A 27,948-nucleotide genomic window follows, 5' to 3' on the forward strand; every position below is an offset into this window, starting at 1 on the left:
CCAACGAAAGCAATATTCCATCTTAATTTTAAGATTCTGGGTTACAAGATTCTGGCCGTATAATCTATTTTAGAAAGTTATATACCTTTTGAATAAACTCACATTTTAATTTTTATTGCAATCTATTTTCAAATTAGGAAAATATTATAAAACATAAAAGAACAATAAATCATGAATATTAATAGCACTTGCGTATTTGCCCATGTCAGCTGTCTGTTAAGATAAGTAAAATTTTGGATCTCAAAGTTATTCTCCGTGGCCAGACACACACTCAAATGAGATTTAACTAAATATCTTATTATTTTAGTAATATTTTTATTAATATTTAATTAAGAAGCACTACAAGTAAAGTAATTCCAACCCGAAAAACAACAAAATGCCAAAGGGAGATGTGTGTTTTGAAATATTTTTTTAGTTAGAGAATATATGTTTCTCGAGTCATTCGTGAAAAGATCCTTGTATACACGAATAAGCTCTGATGTAACAAATACATTTAGGGGAAGAGTAATAAAACAAAGATAAAGTAAATATCAGGCGTTGTAATCGCATATCTTTTAATTATAATTATAGTTAGTGTTATTGTAAAGTTTTATTTTAAAGACCAACAGTAAAATTTTACAATATTTTGCAAAATTAGTTTTTAATCCTGTATATAGTAATATAATAAATTATATTAATATAATATATTAATATATAAATTATATAAAATTATATTATTATTATTATTATTATTATTATTATTATTATTATTATTACAAATAAACACTTTCATAATCAAATAAAACTGTTCATTTCCGTCTTTTTACGTGACGGTACCACGTGACCATGCTGTCAAACATGGCCCCTTCCTGCAGGCTGTGAGAGGAGCGACAGCTGACAAAGCCAACAGGTTTACACAGAAACGGTGGGAGCTCGTCCCGTCATAGCGCATGTTCGTCCAGATATAGCTGCATTTATGTGGTGGGTACTCTTGTTTGTCTTTATCGGTGTGGGTTTCACTTCCACAAAGCCTTCTGTCGGTGCTCAGTGGCTAACTCGCTACAATCAGCTGGATTTTAGTGTTAGCTCTGTGACGTGTGAGGTTGCAGCATCCTGTCTTTAACCCATCGCCTCTTTTCTGTAAAGAATACAATAATTTCTGTAGGTTGTGTTTTTCATTTTCGGATTTATGTGCAAAGGAATAGCGATCATCTGTCAAAAAAGGACAGCTGATCTGTGGTTGCTTGTTTACCCGACGTCCACCCCCACAGGAGCAAAGGTTGCAGCTGGTGTGGAAAGATCACCCGTGTCTTTCCACACCAGACTGAGCATGTTTCTAAACGCAAGTTTTTCCACACTGACTATATCTTGTTGGTTTTGCAAGAGTTCAATATCCCGTTTGAACTGAAAAGTGATTTTACGATCTTGAATACAGTGATTAACTTTTATGACACTGCATCCTTTAATGTATTTCCCCTTTCTCATTTGTTTATACATTTCTTTTTTTGTTTTTTTCCTTGTAGCATGCAAAACATACCTGCCACACGATGAAGAACGGCATCAAAAGGAAGTGACAAGGTATCCTGTTCTGCTTCAGACGCATCTGTTCAGATCAGTCCCTCCATCTCTCTTTGGCCTCATCCTCCCTGACACCATGCAGGTGAACCCAGTTTACGTGGAGTCCGCTGTTGTCCTGGCCGTGGTGCTTTGTGTCCACATGGCCATCTGGAACCAGCACTCCTGGTGCAGCATAGCTCTCGTCATTCAGGCGTTCTACGTCCAGCACAAATGGGACCGTCTGCTCAAGTCGGGAGCTGCCGTGTTCCAGTTTCGCCTGTCAGCCAACAGTGGCATCGTTCCCGCTTCCATGGTGATGCCTCTGATGGGCCTGGTGCTGAGAGAAAAGTGCTCTGCCTCAGGGAATGTCTACTTCGAGCGGTTCTCCATGGTGATCACCATCACAGGCATGATGCTGGCGCTGTTCCTCTCCCTGATTGCGCTGGGTGTTACAAGACCCGTCCCGACTAACACTTGCATTATCTCAGGGCTGGCTGGCAGCGCAATCCTCTACACGACAAAACAGACCCTGACAGTGTCGGAGGTCATCGAGGTACTAGAGGTGTTGTTGATCTTTGTTTATCTCTGTTTGATTGTGCTTTACCTGCTTCCACGCTGCTTCACACCCGGAGAGGCCCTCCTCATCGTCGGTGGAATCAGTTTCATCTTGAACCAGCTCATCAAGCGCTCGCTGAACCTGGCAGAGGTCAAAGGTGACCCAGTGAACTACTTTCTGCCGGTGGTGGTGGTGGGTTCACTGCTGTTGGGTGTTTTCTTCGCCCTGCTCTTCTGCTTCATGGAGTCTGAGACTTGGGTGTCCTCCCTCTTCTTTCATATGATGACAGCCGTTCTGGTTCTGGGTATCCTGATGCCGTGGTTGTCGCTGTTCATCGACCGGCACCCCATCATGTGGCTTTTGGACTTTGTCACCCTGAATGACAGAAGACTTTGTTTGCTGGGGTATTGGGTGTTTCTGGCAATCGTCGCAACTTGTGTTGTGCTACATCAGAACTATCAGCGCCAGTCGGGATCCAAGAAGCACCAGGCCTCTACCGTTGTCAGGAAGTATTTCCACCTGATAGTAGTGGCCACCTACGTTCCAGGACTGATTTACGACAGACAGCTGCTACATGTGGCTTCTGTCGGATGCCTGGCAGTTTTCCTGTTGCTGGAGTATGCCCGTTACTTTCGTATCCTGCCTTTCGGCCAGCTGCTCAGGCAACTTCTCACCTTGTTCCTGGATGAAAGAGACTCTGGCCCTCTTATTCTCACTCACATTTATCTGCTGCTGGGCATGTCTCTGCCCATTTGGTTGTTTCCTGGACCCTGTGCTCCCAAGGGGATCCTCACTGGGGCTGGGGGTCTGGTACCTTATGCGGGCGTGCTGGCTGTGGGAGTCGGAGACACCGTTGCGTCTGTCTTTGGCAGTACCATGGGAGAGATCCGTTGGCCTGGCACCAGGAAAACCTTGGAGGGGACCGCAACGTCCGTGTTTGCCCAGATCATCGCCGTGGTGATGTTCCTCATCTTTGATGGAAGCATCAATCTGAACTCTACCTACTCATGGATTGTTGGCTCCATCACCCTCGTGGCTTTGCTGGAAGCCTACACCTCCCAGATTGACAATCTTTTGCTGCCGCTCTACCTCTTCATCCTGTTGTTGCTTTAAATGAACAAATGGCAAAAAGAAACATTTCCTATCTGTCTATACTCGAGTGTTTCCTGTGGGAAAGCGAAATTGTGAATGAAATGTCTTAAAGAAAAATAAGTAACGGAAGCCCTTTAGGATTCAGCAGACAGGAGAGGAAAAGATAGAGCATCTCAGCACAAAGAAATTGCTTAAAGCTCTCCAGAAAATGATGTTGCGCACATGAAGTCAGTCACTGTACACCTTCATGTTGCAATAAGGAGATCTAGAGCAGGTTATAAAGAAACATGAGCTCAGTGTCAGTGGTGGTGTACATTTCTGTCCTGCCTCTGAAGAACTCAACCACTGACACCTATAACTCTTAAATTATGCAAACTGAGTTTAGCACAGTGGGAATGCATATGGAACTCCCATGTATCGTTTTGATTTTTGATATCTTTTATGTACAACCAACACATCTACGTGCATTGCCTTGGAAGAACATCATTTAAAGTTTTCTCTCTTTATCAATCTTGTTCTTTGATTGTCAGTCTTGACTCCCCCATGGCAATATAAAGGACTGCCCGCTATGCTAACATGCCTTAAGATGTGTATTTTCTCTAGCAGGTGATCACTTATTGTAGAAGTTGTAGATAAAAACATGGCAGTCCAAATCAACTTATTTGTATAAGGGCTGGCTCTCCTTGTGATTCTGCATGACACTGATGTGAACTCTAGTACTGTAACATGTTTATATGCAGCTTTCCTCAGCTACGATTTTGCTCTAAATGTTTACTTTGCTCTGTGTGTTTGTGGTTTAACTGGACCATTCCTTGTTAAACTGATCATTTAAACTATTATTATTAGTAGTATTATGATTATGACGATGAATCGGTATGTATGTTTTTGGGTCAACCTATGAACAGACACCCTGAGATTTAATTTAAGATGCTTTGTAGATGTGTCCTTAAATGTCATTATGTTGGACTTCATCATTTATACACAAAGATACTTTAATTTATTATCTATTATTTGATTTCAGTGTTGATTGGCGTTATTTTATATATGTATATTTTTCAGTTGTGACGTGTTTTGGAATAGTAGTATCCTCATGATTCTTTCCTTTTTCTGTATTATTGCATGATCTGCGCATCATGGCAGATACCTGCTAAGCCTCCTGTGTGAATGAATGACCATACTACAAACACACAAAAATGAACTTTCTCTTTTATAATTTGATCCTTAATAAAAATGTTTACATGTTTGTGTTAAAAATCATTTGGCCTTGAAGTTTAATTAGTCAAGCTGAATCTTAAAATGGACATCTGTTGGAATGCTTAGACTTTCTTGCTTTTTGTCACACCACAATGACAAATGTCTCAATAATTTTATTGAGATTTAGAAGTAAAAATGAGGCATGGTTTTTTAAACTGTAAACAGACAGGTTAAGGTAAGGTGAGCGCTTCCAATTATCCATTACTAAGTGTAGGATTTGTTTAATAAAATCCCAATAAATTACGTTATTGGTGTTTATAATTTCCAGGAAATGTTAACACTTTTGCGAGGCACAGAGCAATGGTTTACAAAATTAAGATTGCTGACAATATAAATTTAAAGTAGCTCACTAAAAATAATTTAAAAAAATATATTTTTATCACCAAAGATAATCCATGGGACAGTTATTAAAATGCTAAAAATATTTATTCCAGTAATTATTGGTCACATTTAAAAAATAGGTATGCTTTCATTATAGTGTTTAACCATTATTTATGGACTACATATTACTGCAGTGGCTTTCTCAACATAATGCTCGGTGCTCTGACGGTGCAGCCTGCCAACCTGAGGAGTTGTGACCCAGAAAAGTTGAAAAACCACTGAGCTGATTTACACATTAACAACAGACACTTGAGGTGTGAAACATTGTTCCCAGAAACTTTCTGCTGACGTCGTCGAACATCTTCCTTGTATAAAACTGTTCCTCTTTGTAAGCTGCCAGAGACGTTGGTGTCATTTAGTGTAGAGAGCTGGGAAAGGCAGCTCCTCTGTGGGTTGCAGCCTTGAAAAACAAAAAGAAACATGATTTATGGGCTACACAGACAAATCCAAAATATTTTTGTCTGTTGTGTGGAATTAAATTATTGTTCACAACAAGTAAGCTATGTGCTAGATAAGAGCAGTGTGAAAGTAAAATGCAAGCAATGTCAACCCCCAGTTAGAGGGGTCTGACATAGGAAAAAAACTATTTTCACCAGTTGTCAGGGCTCCAGCGAGTGTCCAGGGCCTCCATGATGTGGAAGGTGTAGACGTGGCGAGAGTCTTCAGAAGTGTTTTCAGCACTTCTGTGCACCACTTCCCCGTGAATCAGAAGCACACCACCTGAACACAAGGAGACGGATGAGAAAAAAAATCTATTATTTCCAGGTGAACCATGTAAAGGCCTCAATCCATTTGGAAATAGTTAGTAATTATGGCTGCCGTCCAGAGAAACAGATGGAAATTGGCCCGTCTATGCAGATAAAATAGAGACGGCACTTCAATAAACATTGTAGCAAAATGTTATTTTAGGCACAAGGAGTAAATAAGTATTTTTGTATTTTAACAAATCAGACCCCTTTCATTCTATACATCTTTATGTCATCCGAACACGGTCTCTTTGCCTCGTTCACCTTTTTTAACAGGTGCAGCTACAAACTTGTCCTCATCATAAGTTGGCTCTCTTCCGATGAAGTCTGTCAGCGGGAAGGTGCCTTTTGGGGTGCGCACCATTCGACGGGAAATACCGCCTAAGAAAATAACGTGGTGACATGAGAAATTCACATAAAGACAAACGCACCAACAGATATATTGTCCAGTGTGGTACTCACTACTCTGTGATCCTGGTATGAACCACAAGCAGCCATTGTTAACAGTTGCATCCTCCAGGGCGATCCACAGTCCCATAACTCTGCCCAGGGGCTCCGTGTACAGAAACGTGGCGTCCTGGTGCGACGTCACTGTGCAACACACAACGATCGACTGCAAGTTACATTCCATCATGTCGTGAGGGATCATGGTGACTCCCCACTATCACAAAGTGCATAAGGTAATGATCACATTTCTGTATTATGACTGATTTACTGCATACTGTCAGGGTGAAACACAGTGTCGTAACAGGCTAACGGCACTTAGATTGGCTGATTGAAATTCCCACAATCAATATTTATCCAGTTTTGTCAAGAGGAAGACACAGTAGTCCCATCTGGATGTACGTTAAATACCTAGAATGAAGAACAGGATAGAGGGAAACACCTGGTATGCATCAGATTATTATATTTGCATCATTTTATTGCATACGAATGCTTTTTCCTCTAATGATGTAGCAATAACATCATTTCATCTTTTTGAATGCCACACACTGCTTTCTCCTATTTTTAATGTAGGCAAAACCTGATCATTCAGGCTACGTAGGCCATTAAAAATATCTTAGTTGCTTTTATTATGAGTAAAGTTTCTTTGGAGGCCCGGAAATAAAAGATTCAACTAAATATTAGCTGCGTTTTTTTTATTTTTTATTAAATGAACAATTCTTTGCATGCTACAAGGAAAGCTGTTTTTTTGTTCTGACCTGCAAATGAAACAGTAAAAATAACAACAATGAAGATATGAAATTATTTAAGTATTCATAATATTTGTTCTGTTTTAGTCAGAGCTTGTGCTCTGGAATATCATCCTTGAGCCAGTATGATCATTTATTGTACAATTTTAAATTATAATATGTTTATCATATTCCTTTCTCTGGCAATAAATGAAGAAATAAAAGCTTTCTTACCTTCACCACCAATTCCTGGTTGCTAGAGTAGATACAACAATGAATGATTTCTCAATGTAGTCGTGCACTATTTGCTGTGTAACGCTTTCAGACAGACTCATCCTTTACCTTAAAAATGTACATACTCTGCAGTATCACAGGATTAACCAGGCCCAGTTTCTTGGCTATTCCCTAAAAATACAACATTTCATTTAAATGCTGATTATTATTTGTCCTTTAAGCCCATTCTCTGATATTGTATTACATCTAACTCACCTGGACCTTGGGCGAATATGTAACTTTCTTGTACAAAGATTCATACGCATGTAGGGCTAAAAGGAGAAAGTGTCTGTCATTGTGTCAACACGGGGATTTTATTTATTTTGTTTTTGGACATGAATAAATAAATCGGGATTTCTTACCATGCCCAACTTTATTGAGTGACTGCTGCTTCGGCACGATGAATTCCCCTGCAGGTCAAGACGCGCTCCGGTTCATTTGGCTTTTCTTTGCTTGTTAAATATTTGACAGGACAAGATAGGGTTTCACAAGAGCTCACCTTTGTCATCGAAAACACCCTTCTCAAAGAAAAAACGGATCTTATCTCCACTTGTGATGAAATAATCCGCATTCCCCTGCAGGATGAAATATTAACAGCAGTCAACTGATGCATCAGAGGTGAAAGGCACTCTGTCTCTAAACACACTGTTGACAAAAGAGTTAGGCATTAGTCTGGCAGAAGGAAATTTGGGTTAAAGGTGCATACTGTGCCTTGCAAAATATTGTCACAATCAGTTATGTCATAACCACAAACGTTTGTATAGTTTGTTGGTGTTTTGTACCAACAAACTACCAACATGAAGTTGTGTGTAATTATGAAATAAAAGGGAAACAAGTTTTTCTTAATTGTTAAAAATACAAAAATCTAAAAATAAAAAGTGTAGCAAAGATATATACTAAGTCAATATTTTTGAAGAATCAGCTTTTGCTCCATTTTCAGTTGCAAGTATCCATGATGCTGCTTTTTCAATGCTCTGTACTCCCAAAAAATATGTAAAAGTCCATGACTGTAATGCGATGCAGCTGCTTTTGCCAGACACTAACCGTGACGGGAATTTCTGCAGCCCTACCTGCATCTTTTACACGGAGATGCGACGGAAAGCATGTGAGAAGGAGAATCAGGTTGAATGAGCCGTCAAAAGAGTGTCAGCATGGGCTGATGTGTTTCTGACTAAGTCACCTGCTTTTTTAGCTGCTCGTCGTGGTAGGTGGAGAAAGTGGTGCGGCAGTGCTCGGGGACGTCCATGCGGTCCACGATCTCAGCCATTCTCTGCCTCAGCTCATCGCACTCCTGAGAGGTCAGCAGCCCGTCCAGAACCACGTATCCATCCTGCTTGTACTAAAAAAAAAAACAGAGGCGTGGAGATGACATTTTTGCAGCTGACATTTGATTATTTTTTTAACAGACACAGTCAAATCTTCTGCATTTGCACAATAAATATTTATGTTTTTATATAAGAGTACATTTTCTTGATTAAAAAAAAATCATTCTAATTCTGATTAGGCAATAAAAAATGTGCTAATTTTATAAATTAGTGAAAGCACAAGGTGTTTCTACTTGATTAAAGTTTAAATGACCTCTCTGTGGCTGAAAGGATGTGAGTAGTTAAATTTCAGACAGTACAGAGTTGGATAAAGTTTTAACTGCTTTATATCACTACCACAACGTTTTTCCAGATTACAGCATCTTCTAAAGGTTACAACCACGTTGGTAAATTATTTATTTTAGATTTTTTTAAAGATTTGTTTAAAACTTAATTTGAGTTTGTTTGAATCCTTTCCAGTTGCAGTGGCGAAACTGTGCAAAATAAATATGATGAGTACCAAACTGTGGTGAAAATAACCGATTCAGCATCGATGTGAAAACCTGAAGCAATTTGTAGTTGCGTTATGCAACCATCTGTGCCATCTGGATTGTGGAATGCTATTTTTAAGACATCGGTCGCCTAATGTTGGTGATTAAACGGAATATTGACTCATCTGTTGCTCTAAACACAGTTTGGCCACATGCTGCACCCATAAGCGGCCTCTTGTGGGTGCAGCATTCTTACGTAATCATCGCAAACATTTGCACTTTTTCCCTTTTTTTGCGCAGTACGATCCTGGCAGAAGGCATCCTCCTTCAGCGCATGTTTATTAAGAGTATTTCAGAAAAAGTTGTAGCTTCAGCAGTTTTGTTTTGTTTAAGTTAGTATTTTTAAATTAATGTATATGGTAAAGGGGGGAAAAATCCTCACCTTTTGCACGTCTTGATCTGTCATAAAATCCATTGTGATCTACTGGGAAGCGATCCCGCCGAAGCAAAGCCACCGTGTGTCACCTTTTTCATCCGGGTAACCTGCAGTCTGAACACGTGAGCTGTCAAAACCAATTTAAATGCAACAGTAGCGTAATGGGATTTTGCACTTTTAACTCTTTCCTTGCATCACAAGGCGACCAGCAGCTTGAGCCTTGTGTCGGTGTAGCGGCACAATCTGGCCACTGTGTGTCACTAACGTGACATAAAGCATACATAAATAAAATCTCAATCTCTCTGGCGATAAGTTTAATAAAAAATATAAATACTCAGTTTATACTCGGTACGATTATCGACATTTCTTTCTATGTTCAGCGTAGCCATACAATTTTAAAAACAAAATTGGAAAACATGTCTGATGGTTATGAACAAATAAAAACTTCCATCAATCCTGTATGAGAAACAGACTCTTAAAAAACATATTATACATAAAATTTGTCTGAATTGTCAGAAAATGTTTTATTTTCCAAATTCCCAGACCTAAATCCTACGTCAAATAATAAATAATAAAAATTTTGATCAGAAGTGCACCTCGTTCATCTTGCCGTCTCTGGAAAATCTACATGCTGTGGAAAAGGGAATCATTAAAGAGCATTCTCTGTTAGTACCCAAATATTTTAGATCAGATTAGATAAGAACTGTATTTGTCCATTTTGTACTTATATATGCCTCAATGTGAGTGAAAGAATGTGCTAAAAATATTTTCCTGCTCAAAAAATGATAAGCTTTAGCTACGGCTTTCCCCTCACTTTTAGAGCATCAACATAAAGCCATCTCATAATAAGACAAGGGCAAGCTAAAACATTACTTTTTTAATTCCTAAGGACTTTATGTTGTAACCTTGGACATGCCCCTATCCCCTCATCCTTACTGGAAGTGTGCAAGAATAGCGTCTCAGCAATTTTTAACTTCTCCTTTAAACAGGAACAAGCCCAGATTACGAATTAATAGTCAAACACAGGAAATAGTGTTAACTGTTCATTTTATTATCATGTGTACAAAAGTAGGATCTGAACATTCGCCGTTACAGACACTTAAAAAGCCAGCGTTTCATTCGCTCGGCAAACACTGTCATCGTAAAGGCATTGTTACATATGATCCAGACAAAAATGTGTCCATTTAGCTTGCAGTTTATATTCAAAGAGACGGTTTTCGAAGGGTTAATTATGTGGTTTTTAGTATGGCTATACTGCACATCAGTTTAGCTTGAACAAACCCATGCTTTATTAAGAAGTCACATGAAGAAAAATAAAACCAACAGTTGTTTTTTTTTTGTAATTCCCTGATCTACAGGCATCAGAATACGGAGATAAACTCACTGTAGACAGTAAATACAATCATGTATTTAAAAGGTACACAGACAGCCAGAGATTAAATGAAATCATGGCAGTTCAGCACTTAAAAAAAAGAAAACACTTTTTTTTTTTCAAAAATAAGTTAATACTGGAATTATGAGGAATTAAAATGAAAATGTGATCACCTCAAAATGTAAATACACACATATTTTAGGTATTAAGAGATGTCAACGCAGAAGGCAGAGATCGCCTTCGCTTCCAGTTAAGATTGTCGTGAGCTGATTCTGGTTCTGTTCAGCCGTGTCAGCATATCCATCCACAAAAAAAAACAACAAAAGAACCTGAAGACAGTTTGCTCTGACCGTTGATGTGGAGTTGAACCTGTGAAACTCAACTAAGTAAATACTCACTCACTCACTCACCATGCTCTTTTGCACAAACAAAATCACTTAAGGCGTACAGAACATACACACGGGGCACCTTTTCATATAATGTTGCACTTTAAAAAAGGCAGACGTTAAATTAAGAACTTTTAGCACATTCGCACGGATCGACAACAAAAGCTTTTAAATGGCTTAAATAACTGCTTAAATAGAAATGGGCCGCCCATGTGAGTGAAACAAAAGTGCTTGACTTTACTTCCCTTTTTTTCTGTTTTTTGGTTTTCCACTGACCTTAACTCAGACCTTCACCTGATTCCCAAGCGCTGACACGAGGTGAACGGGAGCTCGCTGCCATAAAAAGCATGACTCAGAGATGAAATGACGTCTGTGCAAAGCTCTGGAGGTCAGAGAAACAAAAGCATGCACCGATCGCAATCCATAGAAAGGTCTAGTTGGGGAAATCTGAATCAGCGGGAAAGGATATCCTGGGAAAGCTTTATGTGACTACCTTAGCAATGAACAGTATTTTTTAACTGAGGACGAAATGCAGATTAGATATTGTCGGGCAACGTTAAAAAGTACTAAAGAAATGACAGGCTATACAAAGAATGCTGCGATTACGTTTTAACTCGACACTCTGCAGGAGGCTGCAGGAGGGAGGGCTGCACTGCACCACCTTAATGATCGCTTACAATATCAAATTTACTCTGGAGTGACATAAACCATCTCCTACATCCTCTCCATGTACCTACAGCACGACAGTCTATGCAGCTCTTTGTGCTATAGAAAAAAAATCGCTTCTTCATCTACTTGAAGGGCTTCAGTCTTGACCGCGCGACACGCAACTTTTTCACACGCCGTCACCTTACAGTCAGAAACCTCCGTGTGTTTCGTTATGATTTGTCCACTTCACGGAACTGGCTTTCAAGGAAGAGCGGCAAGAACAAAGCCATTCATGAAAGGGACACAGCAGCAAACATGCAAATGACGGTGCTCTGGTCTGATTGGACCAGATTTGAACTTTCTGGCTCACATGCAAAAACACTATACATGGCAGAGAACGAACACTTTACTTCAACGTGAAAACACCACTGAATATGGCGGTCCTGAATGTAGAATGTATGTAACTTGTTCATGTATGTAACTTGCCCCTGCTGACCAGTGGCAGACATAGTGCTATGTCTACTTTAAAGCATTTTCCTTTCATGTTTTAACGTACAATGTGGAGAAAACTACATTACTATCAGCTTGTGTTATGAACAGCACTTAAAGAGAGAACAATGTATAGATACCAGTGATTTCTGATTTGCAACTACATCACCCTCAACTTGGGTGTCACGTTATTCCAGCTTCCAACATCCAAAACTGATTTAACTGAGCAAGTCATCGTACACATGCAGCCAAATCTACAGTGGAATAGTTTAGATAAGAAAAAAAACAAAACAAACATTCACAAGCTAGAATGGGCCAATCATAGTCCAGACCTACAGTAAGTACATCAGAGAAAATATAAATGCATGCCACACTTTTCAGATCTGTTGAGTAAAAACCTGAAAACCATCCTTTTCCTTCCAGTTCGCAGTTATTCTCTACTTTCAGATACTTTGTTGTTACTGAATCTCATGAAATTTGAAAGAAACACATTAACATTTGGGGATGAAACATGATGAAATGTAAAACAATCTGTTTTATAAGGCACTGTATTAAAATTCATTGAAGAGTCTATCTATAGCACACTCATTAGGATGGATTTGTCACTAAGGCAAACGCAATTTAAATCCTTCGCTTGCGTCTCCTATCACCTCACACATAACAGACTCAAACGTTTCATAGATATATAGGAAAAAGATTGAAACACACACTCCATTATGCAAGAACTTCACCTGCGATCAGCAGCATTTAGCCAAGGCCTCGGTGAAACAGATTTCACTGAGGAGAAACATTCAGCTAAATGTTTGCAGAAAAACTTTCTCTAAATCTCCAAAGAGATCAGAATGTAAGAATGTCAAATATAAAATTTCCCCACTGTGGGACAATAAAAGATATTTCGGTTTTATGTTATTCTATTTTATCTTAAAGTTCTTCAAGATCTGTTTAACATTAGCAAAACTCTGCCTCATTATTAAAGAAAAAAACACACAATTTGATTATATGCAACCGCTAACTGCGTTTTTTTTTGTTAGTTTTTTTTTTTTGCAGCTTGTCAATAAATTTTATTGATGTATTTCCATGCCTAGTTACTTATTTACATGTTTGCATTAACAAGCATAAAATAAAATAGTTTTTCTGCTGTTCTTCTGTAGAGATGACCTGGGCACAATTTTGTGGTCAATTTACAATCGCTGATTTTCTAAATCTTTCATCTCTTAGTACCAATTTCATCCAATTCTAACGTCTCTTTAAACAACTAAATTTAAAATGTGCACTTTTTTCCCTTCTTTTAGGATACATTTCAGTAAAGCATGTTGCTGTGGTTTTAAAATAAAGAATACATATTTATGGAGTGGACATTTGAAATTGTTTTAAGCAGCTTAAATCAAACAAACTGTAAAGAGTAAGGTCTGTTTATTTGTAAAATAAATGGATCCTTAAAGTGACTAAGACTTCCGATTTTTTTATCATGTTACTAATATTAAAAATAGCTAACTACATTGTCTCCTTCTGTTGCAACTTCTACACTGAAGAGAGTTGTTGTCAACACGAGCTATGGTGCTTAGGTGTCGGATTTTCACTGCTCTCTTTCCAGTCATTTATTGTCTGATAATGGCAACTAGATGATTTATTTGACCATGTCTAATTTCTCGGATGCTGTGCATGAAAGTAAGTCTTTAAAATTGGGATGCACCGATCCAAAATTAATGTTGTTGCCGTGTTGGTTAATAACTGATACTGTATACTTTTCCTTAAAAATGACCATACTGCTCACATTGCTTCTCTGCTTCAGTTAGAAACCAAATAATCCTGTGCTTTATCACCGTCACAAGCAACGACAATATAAAATGCATAAATTAGTAAAATCAACCCAGTTCTACTTATCGGACCAATACAGGTTGTTGAAAACTGACTCCCTATTCTGAAAGAAATCACAATAATGAAGTTTCTGCAAAAATTATGCTGATGTTGCTGAGGGATCTCCAAGTATCTATGACTGTACCAAGGTTTTAAAAAGTTACTGATTCAAATCGGCTATAATCTTCAGTCAAGTTATTCCTTTGGATTCAAGAAATTCTACTTTAGTGTGACCTTTGCTTCTATCGTTCATATGCTGCTGGGCACTGCCAACCAGCTGTCTGAAAGAAGGCAACAAACAGAGCTAACTACTTTTATAAACTACTTTTTTTAGCGGGTTTTCTATATTTTTTGCTTTAGCCTATAAAATAACAAGTGTATGTTATAAATAACAATCACATAGCTTTGCCATTTCATTGTCTATATAATGTTGTACCAATAGCAAAAAGCGTTACTTTTCTGTTATAAATAAAAGAAATTAGGTCATTTGTTTTGCACAAAGTTACATATTGGGAAAGTCCAGCCCGTTCCAGCCTCCTACTGTACCTTTAAAAAGCTCAAATTAAAAGAAAAACAGCTGTGGAGAATAAAAAAGCATTAAATATTTGAGCTATACATTTTACAACACAACAGAAAAAGCCCTGACGATGTTTGTGATCATTAACAGGATATAGCCAATAAAAAACTAAGGCTACATTAGCAACAAGAGACATTTGGCAGGAGTAGACGTAAGACATTTGTTCCACATGATGCTATTAAATCCCAGGTCTAAACAAGAAAAGTGTTTCAAGCAGACAAGGCAGGCTGCACTAATTTGGAGCATGGAAGGTGGCTATAGCTCACTCTCCGATCTTAGTCGATAAAAAAACCCGCTTCCCTTGTGGAATCCGGTCGAAACTAGTTCCCTTCGCTTTGCAATTTCCTGTTTGTCCTCGGCTGCATCGTGAATGAATAAACACATTAGTGACAAATGTCTACTTCTTTCCATGGAGCAAAGCGAGCATGATGACAATACAGCGAGAGTCTGCAGGCAACTCCTCTGTCCTTCAGACTAATTCACATCCTATATACTCCCAAAATTAGCTTTCCAAGATCTCCTGATTCAGAATGTAAGTCATGGTGTGAATCATTTTGGCGAGTAGTTTCCATGATGCTTATGGTTTACATGATTGGCATACGTTGGCAGGAAAAAGTTTTTTCCCCCCCTTAAAGATTTCTTCTGTTTATGTGTTTTCAACATACTTAAAGGTTTCTGATCATCAAACATATCTGCATGTGTATAATATCTAAAGATAGAGTTTGATAGAGTTCTAAATCCTTAAAAAGAATTGTGATCCTTTTCACATAAATATCAAGGACTTTATTTCTTATTCTTACATTTTTTTCAAATAGGGTATTGTGCTGCTTTTTGAGATCTTCTAACCTACTTCATGTTGTCAAACAGGTTCTACTTAATTTGGGACAGGCAGTTTGACAAGTGAAAGTAATCCAAGATATGCTCAGTCTCAGTTAATTACAGGCCCATGTTAGTTTTTAATAGATTTGTTTTCTTAATAAATCATTAAATCGCTGTTTGAAAGCAGCTTTTTGTGTTTACTTGGTTGATATTTGTCTGATATTAAAATTTATCTGATAATCTTACAAGAACAAAAGAATTCTGTAAGGGGGTAACTAAGTTTTTATGACGTTGAATATGTTAATCTGAAAACAAATGGAGCTGAATAGTTGGTGCCATAATGTGACTTAGTGTACATTAGAGTTACATTTCATTCTTTAAAGTAAAATATGTTCTGAAATGAACAAAGGTCACTTAAATTATCTGACTAAGTGTACATCTTCCAGAAGTTCACAGCAAGTGTTCAATGGGCGGTTCTCTTATTTGCTGAAACTGTGTTTCTGAACCCACCTCTGGTTCTCTCTTCAGTCATAATACTTTGCCTTCAAATCAAGCCGAGCGTTTACAAAATGTTTATAGTGTTTGATTCTGAGTCACGTTGTTTCCTTGTTGCACATCTAAGCAAAAATAATTTTTGGTGATGAAAAGAACGGAGCAGAAGACAAATACTGAAGCCGCTTCCACTTCTTCCTCTGCAAGTTACAGCTTGTCACACGAGCTGATGAGAGAATTTATAACTGCAGGGTGTTTTTAGATGTAGAGTTTGTTCTTAATTTTTTTGCAATCATTTCCAGCGGTTTTCTCAGAATTAATACCTGTGCGATGATTTGTTCGTGGTCAGTCATTTTGTGCCCATTGGAAGATGCATCAAAGCATAATGAGATTAAGGGGACGGATGGAAAAAAAACAAGTTCATGCCTGACCAGATTAGTTTTGAGTCGCGGAACAATTGGCTTGATAACATCCTCAGACACAGCGAGCCACTTTGTGCTACAACTGCAAAAACAAAAGTTCCTCCAAGATGTGAAGTCCAGAGGAGGGATGGGTGAATTCAGCGTTAAACATGTTTCATTTGTGCAAGTACCCTGTGCTCAGCAAAATAATTAAAAAGAAAAAGAGCACAGTTAGCTCACTGGCAGAGCTGAGTCGTGCAAAGTCGTCTGATGAACAAGTTTTGCTTCAGAATGATCCCACTGTGGCATGCATATTTAACAGCAGCTTCCAGATTCTCGGCAACTTCGCAATCAGGAAAAGCTTACTAATCAATCGTATGTGTGGATATTCCACATTCTTAGTTTTATGGTCCTGTCTGCTCCTGAAGCAGACAAGCTGTCAGTTTACTTTTGCCTTCACGGCCAATGCAGCTGTGTCTCTCTTTAAGGTTGTCCTCGCTTCAACAAGCCTCTTTAAATTTCCTACCAGCATTTATGTTTTGGCTCAAACTTGCTCCTTATCAGCCCTCCACAGATGCTCCTTGACTTCCGTCGGCAGCGTGTTGAACAGGTCTTCCTCCACCACCAGGCCGCTCTTCTTCAGCAGCCGGCACTCGCCGAGCTCCACAGGGAGGCACTCAAGACGGTTGCCCCTCAACTCCAGCTGGGTCAGCCCGGTGAGTTCCCCGAAGCGTGACGGCAGCGTCTGCAAGCAGTTGTTCCCCAGATTCAGAGTGCGGAGTTTCTTGCACTGAAACAGCTCTGGGGGCAAAGTCTCAATCTGAAACAGAGAGATTAAAAAAGCTGTTGCAAGAGGAGTAACAGGAAGGCTTTGCTTGAAAGTTTTCATATTTTGTTGTGTTACAGCAAATGCAAATACTTACAATGTGAAAAATACAACATAACTGTGAGACAGAAGGACTATGTATGAATATGACTATACATTGTTTTAACATATTTTTGTAAAAGTTTCGGTTTTACAAGTGAAACTTCATTTCAGGGTTTCGAAGGGTAAGTGTCAAACTTTTTAAGTTTAAGGCTCTTCAAATGGTGACCGGAGGGCCACAAGAGGCCCAAAACCCATTTCCAGTTGGCCCAGACCAAGCTTTTACTAGGAAAAACAATCCACATATTTCATTGAACTTTGTCTACATCCCCCAGAATACTGCGTTCTATTGATATTGATTATGTCACGGTATATATTGATATTGATTTATTGCCCAGAGCTAGTTTATGTAACTGTAAAATTTACAGCAAAAAACTGTAGATTTAACCTCGCTTGAACTGAAAAATACTTACCTATTTTACCATTGTATCCAAATACAAACGCTAACTTTTGCATATTGGAGAAAGGCCAAAGATAATGTCTGTAGCTGTTAAATTTGTGGCCCATCTTAACATGTAATTTAGTAACCTATAGTCCCAGTGAGAATTCGTAATCTGACAAAGTTCAAGGGGTGTGAATACTTTTGCAAAGCACTGATTACATTAGTAAGCGATAATACATAAAAAAAGCCAGCTGTTTCTACTTCATGTCAGAATGAAACACAAACCAGACATGAAAACAGGCACTGTCAAAACAAGATAAAAGGCCCCTTAAAATGCAGCCTGCCTCTTTGAAGTCTCATTAAGCATGTAAATCATGATCAAAACAAGACCCAAAAAATAAATCCAGTGATATATATTTGTATTTATATTGTTCTGATTGCTCCAAGAAGTTGATTCTCCTATTTAATTTTATACAAATCACAGCTAAAACAGATGGCATTACCATGAATTTCACTGTTAAAGCCTACTTGCACCTAGTAATATTCTGAAAGTGTAAACAAACTAAACGAAGAAGTACAAAAGATTGGTCCTGAGCTATTTGTGGCTGCTCACAGACCTGCTGGAGGTTATTTTCAGCAAGAAGCTACTCGAGCCAGCGCAGTAAAACAGCAGTAATAGTAGTGTTAACTGAAAACACACCATGTTGTTTGCACGCGGAGCTCAGAGCAGTATTTCTTGAGAAGGAATCAGATAATTCTTTATATGAATTCTATAACAGCATTTTAGCGAGCTGGATTTTTAAATCAAACGATTCATATATCATATGGGATACCACGGGCAAAATGACAGAAAAAAAACAATGATGGCGGTGTTGTAAAAAAGTGTTCTTTTACCTACAAGTTTGAGATCATAAATTATCATTGAATTTAATTATTAATTCTGCTTTTTTAAGCCATACAGAGGTTGACTTGATTGTCTACTAGGATAAATTGCCCTGGTGTGTATTGTAAATGTTTTCTCTATATTTTCTGTCAGGATTTTCTGGTAGTGAGCAGTATTCATGGCTCCATAAAGAAAATTAGGCTGGCAAACTTAGAAGAAGCAAAGTCACCCCAGATCATCACACTTCAACCATCGTTCCTTTTTCTAAAATGCTGTCTTAGTTTTAAACCCAATGTAACTGGAAGCACACCTTTCAAAATAGTCCACATTTGTGTCATTAGTCCAAGGAATGCTTACCTTGGACTAATGATCATCAATATGAACTGTGGCAAATATGAAAGGGGTCTTTGTTTTCTTTTTGCTCGACAGTGGTTTTGGCACTGGAGGTCTCCAATGAAGACCATTTTTGCCCAGTCTCTTGTTTTTGAATCATGAACTCTAACCTCAACAAAACTTGAGGTCTTAAGCGATTTAGATATTGTTCTGAGTTATTTTGTGATTCCTGAATGAGTCATTTATTTGCTCTTGAAGTCGTTTTTGAAGGCCAGCCTCTCCTGGGAAGGTTCACTACTCCATTTGTTTTCTACATTTCTGGATAATGGCTCTCACTGTGGTTCGCTGGAGTCGTAAAGTGTCAAAAATGGCTTTAACAGGTTCTACGTGAGTCATTTCTCCATTCTGAACTTTTGTGAAAGTTAAGAAAACAACCAAAGTGTTTAAGGAAAAAATAATGTCCTTAATAACAGTTACTCACTCTCTCTGGGTCAAGTTAATCTGCATAGTTGTCATTTAAAAACTGGAAGGAAAAACTGCTGAAAACTTTGACAGCAAGTAACTTTACATAAAACTTTAAATAAGATAAATAGAAATGTTTCAGCTTCTTACCCTGTTTGCTGTCACAGCAAAATACTGCAGGTTTTGGAGGAAGCCGATGTCTGGGTGGATGCTCGTCAGATTGTTGTGGCTCAGATCCAAGAAGCGCAGCTTGCGACAGAAGAAGAGCTGGCTGGGAATCTTCTCGATCTTGTTCCTGTTCAGGTAGAGCCTCTCCAGGTTGGTGAGCGTTCCGATCTGGATGGGGATGTAGGCGATCTGGTTGTACCAGAGCTTCAGGCACACGAGGCGGTACAGGTGCTGAAAGCTAATGATCTCCTCTATCGTCTTCAGGTTGTTGTCCTTCAGGTCGATCTCCTGCAAGTTGTGCAAGCTGAAGATGGAGTGCGGGATGCGCTCGAGGTCACAGCGAATGAGCTCGAGTTCTGTCAGGTTGACCATCTTCTTGAGGCTGTTGAGCACCATCAGCTTGGTGCCCTCGTTGTTAATGGACAGCTTCTGAAGGTGCACGCCCACGTCGGTCACCACCTGAGGAAGCTTGGTCAGGTTGCTTTTCAGACGCAGCACTTTCAGGCTCTTGAGCTCCCGGAGCCCGTCGATCACAATGAAGCGATTGTTCTCGGCGCTCAGGTTTCCGGTCAGGTGCAGCTCGCTGAGGTTCTTCAGGCTGTAGATCCACAGTGGGATCTCCTTGATATCTGTGAACTTGATGTGGAGAGACTTGAGATTCTCCCTTAAGAAAGCCAGAGCTGGAGCTTCAATTTTAGCTGGAGTGTGGTAAAGCCACATCTCCCTCAGGTTGGACAGCTGGGCGATGATGGGGGGTATCGTCACGTCCGGGATCAGCTCCAGCTTCAGGACCTCCAGCTCCACCAGATCGAACACCGTGTCGGGGATCCCGCTGAGCATGAAGAGATGAAGCTCCAGTTTCTCCTGGGAGTTTTTGGTGATTCGCTGCCTCAGCTTCTCTAACGTCCACTCGTTGTTGAGGTTCAGCTGCCTCAGCTTGTTCTCGCTGACCTCTGACAGGAACACGGCAAAGCGCTTTGAGTACAAAGGGTCATACTGATCTATCATGTGTAGCATGAAGGCAAAGTCGTTCTTGAGGTCGGGGATGTCACTGTAACTGCTCTCCTCGCGGATCGACTCAAAGGAGTAGCGTTTGAGGGAGCGTCTCACCATCCAGCAGAGCGTGTACATGCAGATGAGACCGTAAACTATAACCAGGCTGATGTAAAAACAGGCCAAGATCTTGAAAAGAGTAGCCAATGGATGTGCACAATGAAACAGACGGTACCCTGTCAGTTTCTCCATGTTCACTGAGCACACCACACTGAACTTGATGCAGCTTACATAGTAGCCTGTGTAGCTAATTATCAGTATGAACTTGATTACTTTGATGATGGTCTGACGTATGTAAAGACGGTAGACTATGTCGCCTTCCTCAACGTGAATCCTGAACTTCTTCACTTTCTCAAAAAGCGCCTTGGCCTGCTCCCCTTCCTTTTTGTCCAAAACCCCAGTTTCAGAGCGATCCACGATCCCCTGCTCGATCCTGGACTTTGTTCGCTGGAGCATGGGAATGCTGGCCTCGACATCCTCGCTCACGCTCGACGCCTTCTTATCCATGGAGCCGTTCGTTTTCCCCACCGGTTTGGGGTCGCTCTCCTCCACCACGGTTTCAGACAAAGCCCTCGTTGTCCACGGCGAGTCGAAGCACTTGAGGAGGATGGAGACAAAGTGTTCCAGTTTGGAGCTCGTGCGTGGGAATTTGAACCAGAAGTTGCTGCAGGCCAGGAAGATGAGAGTGTGGAGCAGCACCAGATAAGGGAAATATTTAGCAAACCAGTGCAGCTTGTTCTCGTAGCAGACGGCGTCGACATAGTTGTACTGGTGTCGATCCAGGTCGTATTGAATGCCTTTTGGCACTGGGGCGTAGGCGCCTGTCGCATTTGGCATGGCATCACAAGTGTCGTTGAGGATCCACTTGCAAGGCAGGCAGATCATCTTGTCCTGCGTGACCTGAAGCGTCCCGCCGAACACCGCGATCATCAGCATGATGATTGAGATGTAGTCGGTGAAAACGTCCCACCATGGCTTCAGGATGCGGTATGTTGGCTGGGTGTCAGCAAAGTACCGAAGCTCTGTGATGGGAATCATGATGGTTTATCTGTAAAAGCAGAAAAACAAAATATTACTTATTTTTATTTGTTATGGCTTAGAGGAAATGAACAATTTGTTCCTCCAAAATGTAAAACATTTTCAGGAAAATGAATCTCAGTCCTAGCTTTCCACAACACATAAAACTTTTGCATATAGATTTTTTAAAAAGTCCAGTTTTTGTATTATCTCTTGGGTAAATAACAAATTGTGCTGGACAATAAATTGTCCCAGTATTTATTGCGATAAACAATAATATTGTTGATATAGAAGTGGGATCATTTTCAAGTAATATATTGGTAATGGCATAATAATGCAAGTTCACTCTCTTCAAGACCAATTTGTACAGAAGACTAAGCACCGGACCTGGAAGATTTCAAACATCCAAAATAAAACACAACTGAAACCAATAAATAAAGTGGAAATAAAAATCACTATTTTATTTATCATGCGTTTAATTGATTAATTGCTTATTGTGACAGGCTTACTTATAGAAACATCTTCATATGTGTCTATTACTTCAAACATAAATCTTTTTGCCATATAATCATGGCATATATGATTATATGTTGAAGCGCAAACTTCTTTTGCGCTTCAACAATGTGCAGTATGCACCAAAATGCAAATTAGCCAGGTGTTCATTTTCTTACATCAAATATTGTGGTCTGCTGAGTTATGACAACAAGAGAATAGAAGATACATTTATTCAGTCACCCCTAACAAAAGTCATTTAGCCAAGATCCAGGTAATTCATCATAATTAATTAATTTATACTGTAGTTGTAGCATAATGCAAAGTTGTGAACTCACTGGAAAAGAGGAGTTATTAAACTAAAACTGGCTAAATAGAAAATAACTTTAAATAAAGAGTACACTGGCATGCTGAGCGTTTTTTTTTTTTTTTTTTATTTTAACGTTACCTCAGTGTTCTAGTTGTTGCAATAAGAATTCAGGAAATTGTGTAAAATTTTAAAGAAAGGGTATCTGAAGGACAGCAGCACTGAACAACCTTAGGTTTTTCAGGTCGTTTAGCCTATATATTTTTATCTACATAATGCAAGATTTGATTTTCTGATACAATTCATGATGAGCAATCAACAAATCCTAGGCATTAAACTCCAAAATATGTATTGTCATCCTCACTCCATGCAGAACGTAGATGCTAGCGGTTGTCAAACTAGATACCGGCGCCTGGCAGACATACTGAAGTTCAGACAATTTTCAAAATTAGCTTCTTTTTCTGTTCAAGTTTGGACCTTTGTCTTTATTTAAAACCCCACTTTACCATCTTAGAAAAATACATGGACCTTCAGATGAGCTCTGTCAATCAGGTAACTCTCACTGACAAATCAGAGCTAAGAAAAGATTCTGATCTGACATCAGGAAACTGTTTAAATAGAAAATGACAAACTTTCTACTCAAAAAGGAAGTGAAACTTATCATGCTGATGGCAGCTTTAAAAAACAGCAAACCTCTTCAGCTGTTCATTTATGCTGAAGCATGACTGGAAGACAACAAGGAGGCTTTGCTAAGCAAATGAGAAATGCAAGACTGTCTGAGAGCTACCAATGCCAAGACGTCAACAATTAAATCTTACAGTACGCTTATTTTAACTTTGTCAATATCATTAACAGCCATTATAACTAATATTTCAATCTTATAAGACCTGCTTGCCCTTAATAAAGAGACACATATAAAAACGAAAGGTATGCGGATGGTTTTAGTTCTCCAGATTCTCTCTGATTTGTCTTTAAGAACTGTAACATAATATACATGAACAGCATTCAAAATATTATTCCAGCAGTCCTGCAATAAGTAGTGATTAATTATTGATATAGCAAGCAGAGGCAACTTTATACCAGATGAGAGACAAACCCACTAACAAGGCTTTACTCTTAATTTTAAAAAACAGACAAAATGGTTACAGAGTTACTCTGTAGATTTAAGCAAAAATAATTCAAATTCAAAAACACCTCATTGATCCAAAAGGGAAATTAAATAAGCCTAATAAGTCATTCAAAAAAGTATTGTTAACTTGTTCTAGCCAAATTAGGAGTCACAGAACCTTCTATGTTAGGCTTCACCTCCCAGCAGCTGTTAAAATAGCCTTCAATAAGATAATTCACATGGTATTAAACAACAAAACCAATTTTGTGACACAAATGGGATTCGTATTCCAGAGTAATCCTAAGATTAGAACTACATCTGACACTACACACAACACTAGGAATGTTTATACTGACAGTATGTCACACTGTTGATAAAGGGAAGGAAAGCGAGCGGTGGAACTAGAATAAATAAACTGCAAACTTGTACTGATATGTTCATGTAAACTATAGCAAAAAGGTTGTGTGATCTAAAAATGCATGACGTTATCACAGTCGGCTTGTTATAAAATGGGACATAAAAATAGATTTCTTCTGCAAGAGTCTTATTGCTATCTGACAATATCGCTGCCTGTCTCCTGACACAGAACACAAGTTTGACTTTTGCTGGGACCTAAGCAGCCCCAAAGGAAGATGACATCATAAGTGTGTTCAAAAGGAGAATTTCAGAACTGGATTAAACAGTCACTCTGCTCGTGGATCTCCTGGTGCATTTCTTCTAAAATAGTTTCTTAGCTATTGTCCAGGCTGTGCTCCACAGCCTAAGAGCAATGCAGGCAAGACCAGCCTTTAAAGCAGGCATGTTGTTTTTTTTTTTGTTTTACAGTTGATCAATTTCACTTGTCTACACCAGTTACAATTACAAAATTAACTTGGTTTTTCATAAACTTAGTTTTTATAAAAACAGTTTTTTCCAGTTTTTATATTCAGATTATATGAAAAATACTTCATTTATCCCAAAGGAAAAAAACATTGTTGGATGGTGATGCTGACGCTGAAGGCAGGAAAGATCTCCTGTGGCAGTCAGTTTGGAAATGACGGAAGAAGGCCTCTGACTGAAGACATTGTTGCTGTATGTCAATCTTAAAGTGCAATAATTGTTGGCCAATACATTGCAAGAGTTGTGAACTTGCATTTCCATGCTAACATAATATTTGGCCAGTTGGGCAGAGTGTCATGGCAGCAAATGCAAACACCAGACCAAAATGACAATGCTCCAAAATGCTAAAGGTCACAGAGTGATGGAAGCACGGATGAGAAAAAAACAAAAACAAAATGGGAATATATCGCCACTAATATTGTTATCGCAATATTTACTAATATTATTACCATCATAAAATATTCTACTTGTTGGCAAGCACTGCTAATCCATCGTATTTGCTTTTGCCGCTCCTCTTTAAAGAGCAATCTGTCTGGCCCTATTGTTAAAAAGTTGGATAAATGATATGATATAATAATATGATACTATATGATGTGATACATCATATCAAATATATGATATATCACACCAATCATATATAAAATATGCCATATATTATATATGATGCTATATATACTATATATACTGCTCAAAAAAATAAAGGGAACACTTTAAGTGTTAAACACCTGTTTAAGTGTTCCCTTTATTTTTTTGAGCAGTGTATATATATATATATATATATATATCATATAAGATATGATATATAATATATCTTATGATATATGATAGAGCAGCATATAGTATAATATACTTGTAAGCAAGATGGAGATCAATGCATTGCTTTTTTTCCCAAATGAGAACCTAAAATTTTTTATGTAAGTCTCTACTTTATTTTTTAAATCTAAAGACCAAATTTTTTTTTGTAAATTCCTTCTCTGAAAAATTGCACAGGTTCAAACACACTGGCAATATGCTAGGTGTTGTCATTCTTCTTGTATGCTATATAAAATGTCATATAAATAAATAACTACGGTAAACAAGATCTCCTCTGGAAAACAGCTTAATCAAAAATAGTTTTCATTGTTAACGTTCAATAGCACAAACATGCTGAATAAATAATGCCAAGAGGGAGGATTTATGAGCCACCTTTAGGCTTCACTGAAAATGGTTTTGGGTTCTATGTCTGATTTTCCATATCAGAGCCTAGTTTTGTTTTTAAGTGTTTTTCCATCAGTTCAGGGTTCAACCTCTGTAAGTGAGTACATCTATTTGCAAGGAAACCATAAAGGCACAGGATTCAATCTAGCTGAACAGGAAATGCGGTTTGGAGAAATGCATAGATTGAGAGACGGACGAATGCCAACATTCCTGGCACTTACAGTAGGCTTTGAAGCTCATTTATGTAAAGCACAACTGTTAACATTTTCCCCAACAACTTTAAACTAAGTGGTTGGAAACGCCCACAGGACCTGACAGCATCATCGGCACTGCTTTCTAACTCCTTCACGCCACATCTGCAGATTTCCAGAAAGAGGTTCTCTGGGGTTCTCTGAGTTCTCACAAGTTCATTTTGGTTAACTCTCTTCTACCAGTTTCACATGTAGTTAACATGGCGGCCTAAAAGGGAATTAAAACGGAAAGCAATGAAAAAATTTCAAAACAATAAGCTTTAAAAACCATCCGGTTTTCCAGAAACTTCTTGGGCTTCTGCTGCAAGCGAACAGATGCTTGTTACTGACAACAAAAATCTGGGTCATAAACAGAGATTTGTTGAGCACAGGATATCATTTTCTGATTACTGAACAGAGTTATCGCAGCTTTTAAACTCAGATCCTTGTGAAATTCTGTAATAGTCCACAAAAAAAAAAACAGAGACAGACCTCCAAGATTTGAACAGACTAGAGTTTCTCCCAAACAGACTTCCTCCTCCCCTCCATTCGCCTAGCACAGTTAGGTAACACACCCTTCAGTCACCACCAGCTTAATAAATTTGTTATTTGTTCTCGCTCCCCCCTTGGTTCAGCAGTTTTCAAGCAGGTTAATGTTAACCCCTTTACTTTACATCTATAATAAGTTCAAGCATTACTCTAAATCTTTCTGTGACCGCTCTTTTGATTTTTAGCAAATCAAAGAGACTGCAGTGGATTTTATCTTCACTTGTTTTGACTCTTCCTGTAACATGTTGGTTTCTATAAATCCTTCATTTACGTTGCAAAACTCCCTGAGCCTGTCTGCTCAGGAAGTTGGATGAAACATGCAAGATTTTGTATTAACTGGGTCAAACTGGTTCTGACCAACATTTTTTTTTATGACAGCTCCGCTGAGATCATATACACCCACACACAGAGAGGTTCATAATACAGATCTTGGAACAGAGCAAAATCAAAACTTTAGAAAGCTTGTCATAATGACCGTTTACTCAAGAAACAACTCTGACCTGGCCAGTCTAAAGAAAAACATCCCCGCAGCATGATGCAGCCACCACGATGTTTCAGGGTGAGGATGGTGTGTGTTGCAGGTGTGTTCAGTGTGTAGCCCAAGAAGTAAAACTTTGGTCTCATCTGACCAGAGATTACTTTACATTGGACGTCTAACAGCTTTCTATCAGTGTTATCGCTCCACTCTGCAATATAAACCAGATTGGTGGAGTGTACAACAAATAGTTGCCCTATTGGCAGATTTGTCAACTTGAGTTGTATGTCAGCTGCTCCCCTACAGATATAATAGGCTTCTTGACTACTTTTCTGATTAAAGCTCTTCACACCATTTTATAATAAACATCTAATAGCATCTCATTTATTTAATAAATACTAAAATGCCAATAAATTTGCCTTTTATAATTAAATGTGTAGTTTATTTAAATAACATCCCTCAATATGCTAGCAATAGCTAACATAATAATAGTCATAGCTTGAGGCAATAAACTAATTATACCTCTATTGTACCATTAAAACCAGACCAAAGAATGAAGTCTCAGTCTGATTAAGACTTTATCATTTTATCGACAACATTAAACACGCAATTTATTACAGAAGCTTTTCTTTCTATCTGTTTATAGCCTCCGAGAATAAGCACCAGCATGTGGTTGAGCCAAAATAACAATACACCTCCCTGGCCTCCAGCTGGAAAGAGTTTTTAGTTTTATTTCTAATAAATTACAAGAGAGTTCCGAATCTGGCTATGATCGCATTAGACAGGATTGGGTGGGGTTTCACCAAAAAGAGCGACCTTTCTTCAGACGGACTCCTCCAGAACAACAACCCGTCGACTAGAGACGGGAAACGATGCCTCATCCCGACTCCACAGCAGAGCGCTGCGGCAGTAACAGCTAACTAAGAAAAACATTAAAGACAGAAAGGGGGGAAAAAAACTCACCTGTGTTTTTAACACTGGTGTGTCTCGCCTCCTCCGTACACGGGTGACACATTTCTCTATCGGTTCTCAGTGACTGTGGCCGCTCGGACACCAGGCCGGAGCCTCGCAGGACAGCCGAGGAGCAGAACACGGCACGAAGACCCGAGAGCGAGCCGAGCGGCGGAGAGTTCACAAAGCAGCAGGAAGTGCTGCAATCGCCCCGCCTTCAAAATAAAAGCACGAATATAAAGAGGGCGCTAGTGT

The 27,948-nt window shown here is 38.9% G+C and overlaps 3 protein-coding genes across 4 annotated transcripts; 1 reads left to right on the forward strand and 2 right to left on the reverse strand.

Moving 5' to 3' along the window:
• The first annotated feature begins 823 nt into the window (after nt 1-823).
• Nucleotides 824-4,438, forward strand: dolk (dolichol kinase). Its single transcript, XM_032570880.1, has 2 exons — nt 824-960; nt 1,503-4,438. The coding sequence occupies exon 2, from the start codon at nt 1,634-1,636 to the stop codon at nt 3,203-3,205; it is 1,572 nt and encodes a 523-aa protein (XP_032426771.1). The 5' UTR covers nt 824-960; nt 1,503-1,633; the 3' UTR covers nt 3,206-4,438.
• Nucleotides 4,439-4,678: 240 nt separating this feature from the next.
• phyhd1 (phytanoyl-CoA dioxygenase domain containing 1) lies at nt 4,679-9,451 on the reverse strand. 2 transcript variants are annotated; one of them, XM_032570883.1, is made up of 12 exons: nt 9,248-9,451; nt 8,191-8,349; nt 8,081-8,086; nt 7,510-7,585; nt 7,373-7,420; nt 7,227-7,282; nt 7,080-7,142; nt 6,972-6,993; nt 6,028-6,156; nt 5,830-5,946; nt 5,413-5,539; nt 4,679-5,219 (listed from the first exon to the last, which is right to left on the reverse strand). In XM_032570883.1, the coding sequence occupies exons 1-12, from the start codon at nt 9,278-9,280 to the stop codon at nt 5,171-5,173; spliced, it is 885 nt and encodes a 294-aa protein (XP_032426774.1). In that variant the 5' UTR covers nt 9,281-9,451; the 3' UTR covers nt 4,679-5,170. The 2 variants fall into 2 exon arrangements, with proteins under 2 accessions (XP_032426774.1, XP_032426775.1); XM_032570884.1 differs by lacking the exon at nt 8,081-8,086 and having other exon boundaries at nt 9,248-9,449.
• Nucleotides 9,452-10,271: 820 nt separating this feature from the next.
• On the reverse strand, nt 10,272-27,927 carry lrrc8aa (leucine rich repeat containing 8 VRAC subunit Aa). Its single transcript, XM_032570879.1, has 3 exons — nt 27,706-27,927; nt 19,418-21,536; nt 10,272-17,102 (listed from the first exon to the last, which is right to left on the reverse strand). Exons 2-3 carry the CDS (start codon nt 21,524-21,526, stop codon nt 16,827-16,829), a joined length of 2,385 nt encoding a protein of 794 aa, XP_032426770.1. The 5' UTR covers nt 21,527-21,536; nt 27,706-27,927; the 3' UTR covers nt 10,272-16,826.
• Between the last annotated feature and the right edge of the window lie 21 nt (nt 27,928-27,948).

The sequence above is a fragment of the Xiphophorus hellerii genome, chromosome 8, assembly GCF_003331165.1.
Source record: "Xiphophorus hellerii strain 12219 chromosome 8, Xiphophorus_hellerii-4.1, whole genome shotgun sequence".
NCBI classification, from domain to species: Eukaryota; Metazoa; Chordata; class Actinopteri; order Cyprinodontiformes; family Poeciliidae; genus Xiphophorus; species Xiphophorus hellerii.

Bases quoted from the DNA above. Each gene is read 5' to 3' on its own strand.
- dolk (XM_032570880.1), top strand. From the start codon at position 1,634: ATGCAGGTGAACCCAGTTTACGTGGAGTCCGCTGTTGTCCTGGCCGTG.
- lrrc8aa (XM_032570879.1), bottom strand. From the start codon at position 21,526: ATGATTCCCATCACAGAGCTTCGGTACTTTGCTGACACCCAGCCAACA. The intron at 17,103-19,417 runs GTAAGAAGCTGA...TCTCTGTTTCAG, and splicing joins TTGCTGTGACAGCAAACAGG to ATTGAGACTTTGCCCCCAGA.
- phyhd1 (XM_032570883.1), bottom strand. From the start codon at position 9,280: ATGGATTTTATGACAGATCAAGACGTGCAAAAG. The intron at 8,350-9,247 runs GTGAGGATTTTT...TTTTTTTTTTAG, and splicing joins CAGATCAAGACGTGCAAAAG to TACAAGCAGGATGGATACGT. The intron at 7,421-7,509 runs GTGAGCTCTTGT...CTTGACCTGCAG, and splicing joins GGGTGTTTTCGATGACAAAG to GGGAATTCATCGTGCCGAAG.